This window comes from Vombatus ursinus, unplaced genomic scaffold (genome assembly GCF_900497805.2).
Source record: "Vombatus ursinus unplaced genomic scaffold, bare-nosed wombat genome assembly UNPS02003292.1, whole genome shotgun sequence".
NCBI classification, from domain to species: domain Eukaryota; kingdom Metazoa; phylum Chordata; class Mammalia; order Diprotodontia; family Vombatidae; genus Vombatus; species Vombatus ursinus.
In genome coordinates, this window is record NW_020943070.1 from 893,268 (window position 1) to 908,773 (window position 15,506).

The window sequence follows — 15,506 nt, forward strand, 5'->3', positions numbered from 1 at the left end:
GTAGGGGGATGATAGAGAGGAGGGCAGATTGGAAAAGGGGGTAATCAGAAGCAAGTACTTCTAAGGAGGGTCAGGGTCAAAAGAAAGAATAGAATAAATGGGGGGGGCAGATAGGATTAAGGAAAATAGAGTTAGTTTTTCACAGCATGTCTACTATGGAAGTGTTTTGCATAACTGCACATGTATAGCCTATATTGAGTTGCTTGCCTTATCAATGGGGAGGGAGGAAGGGAGAAAATGTGGAACCCAAAGTTTTAAAAACACATGTTTAAAAAAAATGTTTTCACATGCAACTGGGAAATAAGAAATACAGGGAATGGGGTACAGAAATCCATCCTGCCCTATAGGAAAATTGAAGGGGAAGGGGATAAGAGAAGGGGGGAAGAGATAGAAGGGAAGGCAGACTAGGGGAAGGGGTATTCAGAATGCATGCCATCTTGGGGTGGGGGGAGGGGGGAGATGGGGTGAAAATTTGGAACTCAAAATCTTGTGGAAGTAAATGTTGGAAACAAAAAAATAAATAAAAATTACCATAAAAAAATAAAAATCACAGCACTGGAGGAAGGTAGATCATTACAGATATCATATCATGCGTCATATATGAAATATATATATACACATATGTATAAAGTATATACATGTATATGTGTACATATGGGGAGAGAGAGACAGAGAGAAAGAAACAAGAGACAGAAAGAGAGACAGAGTCAGACAGAGACACAGAGACAGACAGACAGACAGAATCTTTTCTGCATCTAGCTACATTTCATCCTTTCTTAGTAATGTCTTTCTGAAAGAATGCTTCCTTTCCATTTGCTTTTGTAGATCTTTTTCTTCTTGGAGAATTCATTGTATTTGATATTTTTCTATTATCATATTAAATATAGTGAAGCATTTTAGTTTCAATTAAAATACTCAAACAATAAAAAAAAAGAAAAGAAAAGAAAAGAAAAGAAGGAATGCTTGCCTTGGATATGACGGGGCGGACAGATAAGTGAAACTAGGGAATCACTGTAATGGGAGGAGATAGAGCGGGGAGAGGCTGGCAATCAGAGAGAGAATGAACAATGATTTTGGAATTGACAAAGGGTCAGCTATTGAGTTGTACCTTGTATCACTCCTTGGGTAAGCTCTACCACTCTGACAAAAGAAACACATCCACTCTAGCCTTCAGATACCTTGGGTGGCACCCTCCAAGATTTGTCTAAATCCAAGCCCATTTTAGAAGTACTTTGGAGGATCCACTGTTTAAATGAATACATGAACCTTAGTAAATCTCAGTAAGCTAAGTGATCAAAGCAAACTGAGATTTGTTCATGTTTCATATGTGTGCAAGCATATATGTGTGCAAAACATCAGGCCTGCTGAAAAGGATGACTCCCTTACAGCAACGGTCTTTAGGGGTCTAACCTCCCCACCCCTACCCTGCAGGACAGCTAACAATTACTTAGTTTCATCAGTAAGAAACGTCTTTCAAGAATTGTTTTTAAGAGCTCATAGTCTGGGAACTAACTACATTTTAGCCGATCAGAATAGAATTCAGATAAAAGTGTAGAAATCCAGTGTCAGGAAGCTGACTTCTACACAGAAAGCAGGGATCCCAAGGTCAGAGCAGGCTGTACAGAGACAGGTCCTGGAACTAACCATGGCTGCATCCTCAGGGACCCTCCAAATAGGATACTGGGTGACACATGAGGAAGGGAAGGGCTTCTTCACCTGTTTTGTGTCCTGAACTCCTCTGGCCGTCTGTAGAATCCCTGCTATCTTTTCTCCGAGTAGTTTGAAAATGCAAAAAATAAACCACATAGGATTACTGAGGAAACTGATTCTACTGAAATGTAGCTGTGAAAACCAGCTCCCAGACTTCAAGCTAAACCCCTCTGGTGCAATGGAAGGCACATCAGAGAGTTTCAGAGTCGGCCTCTGGTCTTAGCTGTGGCAGCTGGAGACAACCAGGACCCCCGAGGTTTTACCCCTTTGCAGCCTATGGAGACATACAGCAAAAATGAAATGGTGGCCTGAGAGCCTAGAAAAGAAACGACTATTTCTACAGTTAAACTGAATTAAGCTAGTTTGTTAGAATAAGGATAATGATAGTTTGTCAAAGAGCGCAGCCAAGCATTTAACAGTTTGTTCACAAATGGCAACATAATATGGAAGCGCAGAGAAGGATATGAAACCTAGTTCATTGGCTGGTTCATCCAGGCTGGCCTGCTGAACACTGGTCCAGCTGCCTGGAGGCAGCAAGGTCTACTCTGAACCTTTAAACCAATCACAAGGGAACACAATGAAGACATTTTTCAGAGTCTATTTAAAAAAACAAGGCAAACATTGTAATACCCCACAGAACAAGCCTGGCTCCAAAAAGAGGTGAGAGGAGAAGCCCCTCTATGTCCTGGCAGGTGGGAAGGCCAAGGGTGGGGCACATGCACCCATTGTTTACAGAACTTTCTGACATACTAAACAGCTCCACCACTCTTTTCCTTTTTTCTTTCTATTCCCTTTTAACTGTCTGGTAAGGGAAAGGAAGAGGGGTAATGAGACGAATTTTGGTGATGTAAAAACATTATCAATAAAAATTATAGCACTGATTTTTACCTCCCAACTGGGATATGAGACCACCTACTGCCCCATTCTCCGACCTCCCCCTCTAACACAACAGGATACATAAATACATACATGCCAATGATTATCTGAATTGACATGGTTATACAAAACTTGACAAGGACAGAGGTGCTTACATGCAGACTGGGGCACCAAGCACGCGAAAAGACTATTAGAGGCAGTGAGGGGTACAGCAACTTACTCAAGGTGTTCATGGGACGCATGCCCTGGGCTGGCTGCCCTGGCTGCTGACTCTTCACTGGAGCTTGCGGCTGAGTCTGCATCTGGTTTCCTTGGTAGGTCAGGCCGAGAGCTGCATACGCCCGCTCTATAGAGCTAGGATCAATCTGACTGGGCGGGTTTAGGCTGGGAGTATTTTGCTGACCCACCCCTACAGAACCAGCATTTCCAATGCCCACTGAAGCTCCGGTCAATATTGCTAGAGAAGAATAGAACATATTAACATATAAAAAGGAAGTCATACATGGGGCTGCATAGCCAGTGGATTCTACTTTCAACTCTTCAACAAAAAAAATCTGCCAACCCTCCCTGCCCCGCCCCCAAAAAACAGTACTGAGAGAGGCTGGGGTGGAAGGAAAAGAAAATCAGCCTCTAGTTTGCTGGCAGATCAAAACGACTTTTACCAGCAGAAGATATTTATCGAGTGACTATGACCTGGATGCTTTGAGGTTGCTAAATGAGGGAGGGAAGAAAGGGTGTGTGCGTGAGTGTGTGTGGTGCATTCAACAATTCTGACAGGGACCTAAGAGCTGACAGCTATTATTGGCCAAGGAGAACAATGAAGCCCACAGAGCTTCTGGGACCTGTTGGTAAGTGTCACAGGAAGGATTTGAACTCGGGTCTTCCTGGCTCCAAGTGCAGTTTTCTATCCACTCTATTGTGTTACCTCACCAATAAAAAGTGATGACATAATAGTAAAAATTAAGGCTTTTCCACTTGACCAAACTTTAAAATGGTAAAAGGCCTTCAAAAACCTAACCTCTTGTGAATGAATGATATACCTACGTGGACACAACCAACAATACTAGCACCCAGGTGGGGATATGTAAACTCTACACAGTAACTGTCAGCGTGTTTCTCCTCAGGACCTTAATTGAAGCAAAAATTGTGTGACTCACTGATAAGATTTACAGAGACACCGAGCAGCTGGGAAGGGCAGGAGGTAAACATCCTTGTGGTGGATACACAATTTAAATATTCAAAAAAAGGGTATCTTATCTTGTTCTATCAATGTCTTTCAACAGCCTCTTCTATATTTTCTAATTTTACAAAACAATATTAGATTTGAGAACCAAACACGTTATTTAACCCTGGGAAGATATAAGGATTCTGAATTTGATTATGGCGCCAACAAGAATTAACAACATCATAGTGCTCAAAAATAAGAAAGAAAAGGAGAGCTGAAACCTAGAAAAGAGGACACTTTCCTTTCTTCAAGCGTGCACGAGATTTCACAATTTAAACATCTGGACTCCTGAATTCCACGTTAAGATTTCATGAAACAGCGGAGACAATGAGCAATGAGCAGTGACGTGATGGCTTACATTGTTGATTTCTTTTATCCCCAGCATTTTTGAGGGGCAAACACACAGGACAGTCGTGCCTTGTGCAATTCTTCCAGTGTGAGATGATTTGTCTTGAAGAAGCACAATGTGCCACTAAAAGGAAGAAGGAGGAAGGAAGGAAGATGTTTTTAAAATAGGAAATGCCTTCTGGTTCTTGCGCAGTGAGCAAAGATCAAGTCAAGCAATACGGCAATCTTCACGCCTACAAGGAGGGGTATCTGTTATCTACTCTACCAACAGCCAAAACATGTAACCAGTTTAGGCGATCAGACAAATTAGATTTAAAACAAACCTGACTTAGCCACCTCCCAAAGGACTCAGTCTCCCTTGGTTATCTTCTCCAGCTCCGGGGAAGCAAAAATTGGAGGCCAGAGAAACTCAGAGACTGCCTCACATCCTTCTACTCTAAGGACAGCATGAGGGCAAAGGCCTGAACCCCTAGGACACAGTGATCTTCCTAGAAAGGGAATGTGGGAGTGGGGAGGGGCATCCAACAGGTGGCTCTGGTCTGTTGGCAGACAAAAAGTGCTTTTGCCAGCAGAGAACACTTTTAGAATCTGAGAAGGCTTTCCAGGTCCTGAGCCATCAACTCCCACTTTTATTTCTCCTCTCAGGCCCACGAATCCCACCCCCACCTTCCTGTGTTCACTGATGTCATCACATTGCCTCAAACGTTCTCCTTCAGGCTGGTCAAAATCCCCTCAACCTTCATGGATTCAATATGAAGCCTGAAACTGTTGTTCTGAATACCTCTAACTTCGGCTTACAGGGTAGTACCTGGCACTCCTTTCTTTATATACGGTCTTATATTGTTCACAAGTGTTATATACATTCCTTGAACAACATCACCAAAGCTTTATATTTTTTTTCATTTACCTCCCACACAACTGAATAAAGAGTAGATGGTCAGACTTCATTTACTTGTTAAGGGGTAGTACCACATCACAACTTGAGGAACCCTGTTCAATTGTTTCATGACATATTATGTGGGATCAGACAAAGGAGGGACTCCTCCCCCACTGCCCTACCACACACGCCCAGACAGGACAGTTACAGAAGACCCCCTAAACACACTGCAAAGCTATGAAAGATCCCCGACTTGCTTTTGATAACTGAAGGTCTAACCTCTAACAACACAACGGCCAATGACAAATTTGATTTTCCTGGGAGCTAAAGGAGGTCCTAGTTTTTTTAATTGTCATTTCATCAGAATATGCAATAAGGGTTACCATTCTTTGGCTTACTGTCTCTTGATAAGAAGTTCATCTTAGAAAAAGCTATGCCCTGAAGGTGTCTTACAAGCTCAATACATATGATAACTTTTCCTCTGAGCACATGAACTCTTTTTCCCACAGTGGCAACAGGCACCTTTGAAACATCTGCAGCAGGGAAGCACCCAGACTGGTGATGTTTCCCCAATTTACTCTCCAAAGGGTAGAAGAAGTGGACCACTATTCTGAACCTGACAGTATCAGTCAGAAAGAAAGGATTACTGACGAGTCTTAATAAACCAAGTTGTGCCGACGTCACTGAGAAAGGGGAACGGCAGGTAAAGCCTGATGCATCCTTGGGCGAAAAAGACTCCGTGGGCCTTCACCATGACTGTAATGGAGAGGAAAGGGGAGCTCTGGCTAATGACAAAGACGCAGCCATATGGGAAACTCGAGGACCAAAAACCATGCAGGAGGCAACAGGAGACCGAGGAGTTCCAAACCGGCTAACCACTCTCTGACAGCAAAAATCCAAAAACCATTGCTGTAGAACACGATGCACATATCCAAAGACAGCCAAAGAACTGTTAATCTATTATCCCTCGTCCCCAGCCTTCAATGGGAAGCTTTCATAAAACAAGGTAAATGCGGAACATACAAGGAAACAGGCCAAACATCCAGGTGTTGATGAGGGTACGAAAGCTGTAGACCCAACTGTGTCCGCACTGACCACAACCCACAAGGGAGGAAAGGGGAAAGGAGGAGGTGGAGGAGCAAAGAAAAGTGGAAGAGAGGAGCACACGGAGGAAGACGAAAGAGGTGAGAACAAGAGGCACAAACAATGAAATTCAAGGCTAATCTGGGGGAGATTTCAGCCTCACCTGTGCCAGTACATGACAGCTTTTTGTTTGTCTGTGCACGGTGGTCAGCAGGGTCCAAAGGGTTTTACAAGCTTTGAAGCCGGAAGGGCCAGAGAACACGCCCCACAAGGACGTGAGGGTCAATGTCAAGGGCATATGAGGGCTCTCTGGTTAGGTGGTTTTGGCTCTGCACTGTTTACTACTTGCCCCTAGTGTGGCCCTAAGAGGCCACAAAAATGGCAGCTATCCCCATGCTGGAGTTGGACTAGAGGACTGAAAATCCGTAATTCTACAATCCCAATTGAAAACAAAACTCATAAATGCGTCAATGGTCTGTCCCCAAGCCCCGTGACCGAGGGCTCGTGCCCAGGAGCCCAGGCAGCAGCCACGGGTTCCCTCCAGCCCTCTTTCCCACCTCTCAGTCCTCGCTCCAGGGACACAAAAAGTGTCTCTCCATCAGAACTGGGATGCTATCACTTCTCCTCTCCTACGAAGTCCTGACAAATCCTCCCTCCATGGCTTCTTTCAGTCCGCGTACACAACCAGGTCTCTAGTCTCTCTTCCTGCAAAGAGCGCTGCCATCCCCCCAATGAACAATCCTGCTTTCCTTTCCCTTCCTCTGCGTGCCACATGGGAACACCTGATACCTCTACTTCCTCCCTTTGGAATCCATTTCTACCACACTGCTGTGAAAGCTTTGAATGCCAAGCAAATGCATCTCAACTTTTTTCAGCAAGCTGATGGAAAAACTGAAGGTGTTCTGAGCAGGAATCACATGCCAAGAACCATGCAGAAGGAAAGTAGTGTGAAGGACCCATGGCGGGTGGGGAGGGAGGGGAAGAATGTGTAGGGGCAGGTGTCAGGAGACTACGGCCATGGCTGAGAATGGTAAAAATGAGGGCTTTTATGAGGGCAGTGGCCACGGGATTAGAGATGGAGCAGTGGCAGACGAGATTCCAGAGGCCTCAGGAACTAAGCCGGAGGCAGCAGGAGCCAAATGGAATGAATGGCTTTGTCCCTAGGCCTCTAGCTGGGCCCTGACCACCTGCTTCCTCAATCTCACTCACATGAATGGATGGACATCTGGAGGCCCAACCTATGTGGCTCACCAGCTGCGGACTGGTCATGTGTGCAGATGACATACACACCTGGCAGACCCGAAGCAAGGATTCCTGTCTCTTCTCCCAAAGCTGGACGGAGCCACCATTTTACCCTCCTGGCCACCGCCCCTGCCACACCTCCTCACTGGCTCTGGCCTGGGCCAGGGCTCTTCCCTCTCAAACTTGCCCCTGAGCTCCAGGTGCTCACCAGACATTTCCAGTGGGAAAGCCTGCAGGCATCTCAAATTGATCAAATTCTGCGACTCTCCAGGACACCGCCATCCTCCCAGCCAGCCTCAACTCCTCCTTGGCACTCATTCCCCACATCCAGCCAACGACCAAGCCTTGTCTTCCCTGGCCTCTGCACTCTCCTGACACCTCTGCTCACCCGTCTGGAGGGGCTCCCTCAGCACAACCCAGGGGTCTGCACTAGACGGGGGAGAGCTGGCATTCATCACTCTTCGCCCTTCTACGCTGCAGGTCAAAGTCAATGCTCTTCCTACATTCATGAGCACCACTCTCCTGTGCCCTGGGCACCACTTGCTTTACGATCCTACAGACCATCTCTGAGGTCACACGGCTTATCCTAGCCTTTGACTCTTGTATTTTTCTGCACTTTGTATCTTCCTCCATCTGCCACAACGGCCATGAGGCACACGGGAACTGAATAAATGCTGAGTGAACAGAAGAGACACTATGGGCACCCCTGGAAAGTCCAGCTAGCCAAACAGAGCCAAGCACAAGTCACACCTGCCTGACAGTCTAGCCTCCTCTCTTCCCCGGCCCAGGTCTGAGCCCAGAAGAGCAGAAGGTCCTGTTTCCAAAATCTCTCAGCAGCTTTGTGAACAAGACAGAAGAGGCTTAGAAGAATCCAGGAGAAGCAGAAGAATCCAACGAGAGTGGCAGGTGATGGACAGATGACCACCAGGGTAAGGTCTCTCTAATGGAAGACCACGATGGCCATTACAGCATGTTTATAACGAGGTGGTTAAAAGAACAGAGCAAACACACGGATCTGCAGGTGACACAGACCAAAAAAAGAAGAGATGCCAAGTAACAGGCCAACCCTATGGGAGATCGCTTTCCTTTACTAAGAAGCAACAAGCTTGAGGACCCTCCACATCCCATTCCACAGTGCGCTTTCACTAGGGTCACCCCGTGGAGCCTGCACCTGGCTCTAAGGTGACCAGCAAACTGAGACTCAGGAAACAAACGACCAGCTCTCTGGAAGCTACTCACACTCTCGGGGAGCCAAAGAAAGCTTAAAGCTTTTTCCCAGCTACTGAAATTAGCTCAGCCAATGAAATGAGAACTCATAAAGAACAGCAACATCCAAACTTTGGTTTTCAGATTAGACTTCAGATTAAGAACTGGATTTGGGTAATGCAGATGGGTTGCTAATGTGAAAAACAATTCAGAGGTTTTTGCAAACTGAAAGCTAACACAAATGTAGGCTATCATAACAGATACAAGTGGAATGACCTTCATCAGAGCATCACAGATGGAACAGGAAAGGACCCAAGACCTCGTTCTACAGAGGACGCGACCGTAGCAGAGTTGAGGTCATGGGGTCCACACCTGAAGTCTAGTCTTTGCTTCAGAGCCCTAGATGGAAGGACATGAATGAGATGCAGGGTATCTGGGAGCGTGACCAGGATGGTGATGTGAGCTACAATTAGGCCTTAGAAGCTCTCAGGGTTCTGAGTGAAATGGAAACATTTGCCTCAAGAAGAAAGCATAAAGAACAATGAGGTGGGAGATGCAGAGAGGCAAAAAAACCCCTTCCCCATCTTGGATTAGCAGCCTTCTTCCACTTTCCTGGCCTCAAGTGGAAAGCAGAGGATCTGATTCCTCACCCCTGCAATGTGGGAATCCTATAAATTCGGGACCACCCCAGGAAAGGTGGGATGAGCTTCCTTGAAGTCTCCAATACAAGATTTCAACCGGAGGCTGGATGTCAAATTGGGGGTAGGGGGAGGGATTCCTGACTAGGTACGAAGGAGTCAGACTAAATATACTGAGGTCTCTTTTAATCGCCTCATTCTAGAAACTGTTCACTGAATAAACCCCTGGAGAAGTCATTGCAAACACACAACTAAAATTCAGTCACTGAATTCTGCTTTCAAATGATAACTCAACCAAGAGGTAGCGAAAAAACTCAAGATGGGGAAACAAGTTCCTTAGATAACTAGCAGATAGGGTTTCTTTAAAAAGAACCCCATGGGGCAGTTAGGTGGCACAGTGGATAGACTACTGGCCCTGGAGTCAGGAGGACCAGAGTTCAAATCCATCCTCAGACACTTACTAGCTGTTTGACCCTGGGCAAGCCACTTCACCCCAAATACCTCCCTCCCAGACACACACAGACACACACAATCCCACCTTCCATTTCTCATCAAATGTTTATATAAAGCAGTAATATCAGCTAGCTTTCTGACCACAAAGCTAAAGACGCTAAAGTGGAAACTTTAATTCAAGTTTGTGAAATGAATGTGCTAGAGACACAGGCCTAGAAGGCAGATCTGAAGAAGTCAAAGCCTTCTGCGCAGGGTGGCAGCTGAAAGGTGAGGGCTTCAGCCAGCAATTCTTACCTTGAGAGAGTGCTCAAAAAGCACAAGTTTGACTTTGGGAAGCCCTCACTTCAGCCTAGGAGTGAGGCTCTTAATGAGAACTAGAATCGCCCCCAGGTGCTAACAGCTCTTTGGTGCAAAGTGAGTGTGCCCAGGGTGAAGCCCCGAGCCAAACTGGGTCTGGGACAGCATTCTCTCCACACAAGTCAGGAAGCCAAGCACAGACTCCTTTCCAAACTGCAGGACCAATATTATCCTCTGTCGTCTTTTAGGTGTGCCCGTTCACAAACAAATATAGTAACACACTCTCACTTTCCCCTTAGAAGAGGGGCTCCAGTCCCTTGCCAAAATAGGAGTCAACATTAAGTGACATATGCTATATTTAGATATCAGGGAGATTATGGAGAGGATGGCATCTCTGAGGGGTCCAGCAAACCTCAGTACCACAAAGTTAGAAGCTGAAGCCACTCTGCCTTCTCCCATGTCACCACTGACTCTCCACTCTCCCCACCCCAAATGCTGCTGTTTCTTATTCTATCACTACTCCCTTTCTTCTCGGTATACACTGGAAACCTACGTCCCCCCCCCCCCCCCCCCTCCCCCCCACCTCCCACCAATGATCATTCCCATTGGATCCAGGAGGCCACAGACGCAGCCGGGAGATGCTTGGCTGTCAGTGTGGCCTTGAAGGGCCCTTGACCCACAAATCTGCCCTGCTCACTCTGACTCCTCTAGTGCCTAGCGCCCCCTCTACTTACCCTGGCAGGACTTGCCAGCCTGGCAATGTGTCATGTGGTTGAGGACATTCTTCATTGTGCGACAGTGGGGAAGGTTGCACTGGCGCACTTCCCCGTTGGCTTGCTCGCGCCGCTGACACTTGTGGGCATGCAAGAGAAGAACAAGTTGCTGTTGAATGAGCTTCCTCTTCTCAGGATCAGCTGTGGGGGGTCCAGAACCCATGCCCTGGGGTGCAGAGGGCACCATGCCAGGTGGCTGAACTTGAGGGGCCTGCTGCTGGCCCTTAGAGAGACAAGAGCAGGAGCTGAGTTAGTGTCCGTTGCGTGCGTCATCCCCCTCATTCCGCTAACACTACTGGTGGGACTGGACAGCTGGGTGGTGACTTCAGTTAAACCGCCCCCCCACCCTCCCTCAACAGAACAAGGGAAGCAGTCCCCCTCCCCAAAGGCGAGCAAAGCCCTGCCACAAAAGTGCCAGGCTCCTCGAAATGCTGTTCCCCCTAAGACTGGACAGAAAAAGTACAACAGAGTGGGCCTGTCAGAGCTAGGAACCGTGGCAGGAACGACAGCGAAAGCAAGCTGAAGTTAATTAGGTGGGTGATATTCCTTCTCCTACGGAAACGAGACCCTACATTTCTTTGGAAGGGAATATCGTTTTGGTTGATTTTGTGAAGTAGGCACATTCTATACAGGTGAAAAGGTTAACAGGGGAAAAGACCAAGAGGCCAAGAGTGGGGAGGGGGTAGAGAGCCAAGGAGCATTTATGTAGCACCTACTGTGTGCAGGCACTGTCCCTGCTCAAGAAGCTCACACGCTAACGGGGGAGACAGCCACGTGCAGACACGGCCTGGCCGTGCGGGGAAAGGCTGCGTGCAGAAGTTCAGAGCTAAGGCCGCCCAGTTAAGGAGTCAGCAGAGCCAGAACCGAAACCTCAGGCTCATGACTGCAGTCCTGTCCCGCTTCTTTCCCAAAGTTCGCTCGGTCCTAACAGATGGACAGGCTTCTAAATGCCATGCTTGGAGGAAGTGGAGGTGGCATGAAGGAAGAATACCCTGACACACTTACACAGGCACAAAGAGGAATAATAGAGTCAAAACCAAACCAAACCAAAAAACCTCGGGCAGACATTAAAGGCTGCGGACTCTTACTTAGTCCAACTTCTCCCATGACAAAGGAGGACAGACACGACCCTGTTCCGTACAGGAAGAGGGGGACATGGGCAGCTGCTGGGCAGACCGTCAATATACCTAGAGTCTGTCAGGCCGTGGTTGTTAGCAAGGTCCTAAATGCTGTCAACTGCAGAGAATCACTGTGGGGGCACGGCAAAGAGACGTGGGGCCGGACCCTGGCACTCGCCAGCGAGGTGTTCACAGGCTCTCTGGGCCTGAGTTACCTCAACTGTAAAATGATGAAAACTGTGCATGTCACACTTGCCTCATGGGAAAGAGGGGGAGGGGGCACCACGGGAAGAAATACTTTATAAACCTTAAAGTACTATATAGAATGGGAGCAGCTTCTATCATCTATCTTGACTTTATTCCTGGAGATTTTAACAGAATATATCTTCATTTATTGGCTTAACTTGGTACCAAGGCATAATCCTTGAGGAGCAAGGGGGAGGGAAACGCTATCATTGCTCTTTCTTAATTCCAACGCCACCCCCTCCCCCCATCTGTTACTCCCCAGCCTCTGGGACACAGTACCATGCCTATGTTTAAAGAAAGAATGAAAAGGCAGAGAAAAGCAAGTTATGCATGTTCATGCACAATTCAATTTCTTCATATATTATAGAAGAGGGATGACTGGGGGGCAAGTGGGAGTGTCAATTCTCATCCTCAACCACAAAGTTCCAACCTATGCAGAGATAAGGCAATAATAACCTTAATCCCAACTTATCAAAGAACATTACCTACCATGTTAGGCATTCCTGCTCCAGGGACAGGCTTTTTGTCAATTGGAAATTGGGGTAAGCTGTTGGGTATTCCAGCCTTGTTTTGCATCTGGGGTCCAAGTCCACTGGCTCCAATCTGCTGAGCAGAGTTCTGGCTAAATGGTGGACCATAAGGATTGGGATTGTTCATTATTCCCATCTAGGAATGACAAAGGAGAGAGGCAGAAATTAAATCAATATGTCAGCGTGTCAACTAAGTAACCATTTTAGTCTTTTCTAGAAAATCTTTGATTAATGAAGGCATTTTAAACAGGAAATGTCACTTCTGAACCACCTAAGTGGCTGTGACACACATCAACAGAATCAGACACTTTTAAGATAGAAAAGATTCTCAATACTTCCGAAGGAGTTACATACTGGGGATTTCAAAACTAAATACTAGAAACTAGAAATGTTTAGGGGGAAAAAATCTCTTAATTAAGTTACATGTGTTTTACATCCTACATAAGGCTAACCATTCAGCTATAGAAAAAAAAGTCACTTTACAGCACGGCTGTTTAAACTTTTTCCACTCGTGACTCCTTTGGTGCTTCTTCAACTGTGGCTTGCAATCCCTTATGGGGTCGATAGAGTAGAGGCCCGTAAACAGTTTAAGGTATCTCTTTTTTAACAATACATTAGACTCAATCTATTTTTCCCCAAATGTACCTTGACAGACACGCAGGCTTCATATGTAAGAGAATGACTTCTCCAAAGGGCTTCTTACTCTCCGTTTCCCACTTTATGCTGTGTGTGTGTGCGCGCACGCGCGCAAGGGCGCGTGCTGTGTCCACAAGACCTCTTGGAGCCATTGTAGAGCATGACGGCTACTCCCAGTTTAGAGTCATTACTAGGAAGTCTCTTCAAACTGTCAATTTTACCATGCAATAATGGCACAACTAAAGAAATGACTAAAATCTCAGCTCTGAAGCTGAGACAGGCAAGTTCAGGTGAGCAGCCTACACGTCTGCTTCCATTAGCACACAGGTAAAGATGTAGGAAATTGTTTATAGGCCTCCCTGCCATGACTCAGGGACAAAAAAAAGAAAAGGTTGTGCTCAAAATAAGAAAAAACACCCCACCCCCACCTAACAGGAGCTGAGGAAGGCCGAGCTGCTATGCTGCCACAAGTCCAAAAAAGTTCACCAGCAGTGAACCAACACAGCCCATGGCTTTTAAAAATCTTGCAGGCAATTTCTTATGCGAAGCTTCCCACTCTCACTTACTGGGGAAGAAGTCTGGGTAAACCTCTGACAGAGGTTCATGTGCTTCCTAAGCCTCCAGCCTCAGTTAACCCATCTGTAAAGTGGTGAGCACACGACCTCACAAGGGGAGGCAGGATATTTCTAAAGAACCATACAAGATGGGCACTGCTACTCTCATGTTGTCTTGTAGATATCAACAGACTTGATTTAGCCTAGTACCCAAGGTCCCTGAGGAGCCATAATCATTCTAACACTACTGTGTAATAGTGTCGGGGTGGAGGTGGGCGCAAAGAATCCTGATGGTTGTAAACACCATATATTTGTACAATGTACATGGAACATGGAGGGCCAAGACAAAGGTAAAGAGCCCAAGGATTCAAGCAAGGAGAAAATAGGTTCAGAAACTTTCTCCAGAGGCTATTTAGCGATTACAGGGTACCCAAATTTGATTTAGGTCTCAAACTCTTGACAATTCCAAAATAACAGCTGGAGTCTTGCGAAGGCCCAGAATGAATCTGAGATCCGCTCAAAGGTTAACTGGTGAGAAGTCTGCCCCTTCTCCTTGTGTACTACTCCCCCACCCCCACCCCGGGAGGGCAGAGCCACCGAAGATAGAAATGACCACTCCCATCAGCAAAGAGGGAAGAGAAAGAGGCCTCCCTAAATAAAAACTAAAGCTTTCTCCAGTACCTCACTGCTCTAGCAGGACGTGAGGAACAGTTCTCCTTCCCTTCTGATGTATCTGTTCAAGTGTTAAGTTAAGGAGGCAAGCATATGTTCAAACTATATCAAAAGGGGCTAGGCAGTGGGGGAGAGGTGATCTAAGCAATATAAAAACAAAATTTATCAACAAATATCTATTTAAAGAATAAAAGTTGAACTCACATGCTAGGATCAGATACCCCAAACCAGTCACATAACCCCAATAACTTGGGGAAGGGAATGAAACAATCAGGGGGAGACTGGCTAGCCACCAAATGATACACTTTAGGTTTAATCTGCATGATTAACATTTTTTCCAATTACATTCTTAAGTCTAAACAATCACCAAAAAATCATTTGTAAATGTTCACACTCAGAAATTCACAATTACCCTGAGCAGGTTCAAGGGGGCTCCAACTGGAAATCGCCCTGTTTAAGCTGGAAATAAAAGTACTATCTTCCCCCTTCCAGTTTCTGCTGGTGTTATTGGTGTTATATGAATGACTTGTTGGAACCTCCCCTAACAAATAATGAACTTCTACCTCAATCACAGGAAGCCAGGAGTACAGCTTCAAGGGAAATAATTATTCTAAATGGAATTTTATTGTGCAGTAACCAGATGCAAGGAATTCAGAAGTACAAATTGATGCAGAATAAAATAAGCAGAACCCCAACCAAGCTACAATGATGTAAATAAGAAGACCACCACATTTTCAGTACCTGAAAAAACTAAAAAATGGATTGGAGACCAGACAATCCAGGGTAAGGTCTAGACTGTCATCTACACTGCCTGAAAAAAAAATCACGATCTTTGTTTCTTTCCTGTTACAAAGGAGGATTTTCCATTGGGGGTGGGGGTCATCCCCAAATGGCTGTGATATTTTTAAAAATCACATGATTCTCTAAGTTCTTCCTGGGTGTTCCTGTGCCTACCACCACACATTTTAGCCGCTCTCCCAAGGTAACCACCTACGCAGCGGGTGTGGGTAAAAGGGTGTCTG

The 15,506-nt window shown here is 46.1% G+C and overlaps 1 protein-coding gene across 3 annotated transcripts in view; it reads right to left on the reverse strand.

The window, feature by feature from the left end:
- EP300 (E1A binding protein p300) overlaps window positions 1-15,506 on the reverse strand; it is a 90,351-nt gene that overhangs the window by 34,957 nt on the left and 39,888 nt on the right. For 2 of the 3 annotated variants that reach the window (XM_027874348.1, XM_027874339.1), the window contains exons 3-6: window positions 12,582-12,758; window positions 10,690-10,951; window positions 4,170-4,283; window positions 2,807-3,043 (exon numbers count right to left, since the gene is read on the reverse strand). In XM_027874348.1, the coding sequence (XP_027730149.1) occupies window positions 2,807-3,043; window positions 4,170-4,283; window positions 10,690-10,951; window positions 12,582-12,758 (790 nt within the window). The remainder of the gene's footprint in view (window positions 1-2,806; window positions 3,044-4,169; window positions 4,284-10,689; window positions 10,952-12,581; window positions 12,759-15,506) is intronic. The other variant, XM_027874356.1, reaches the window with a different exon arrangement.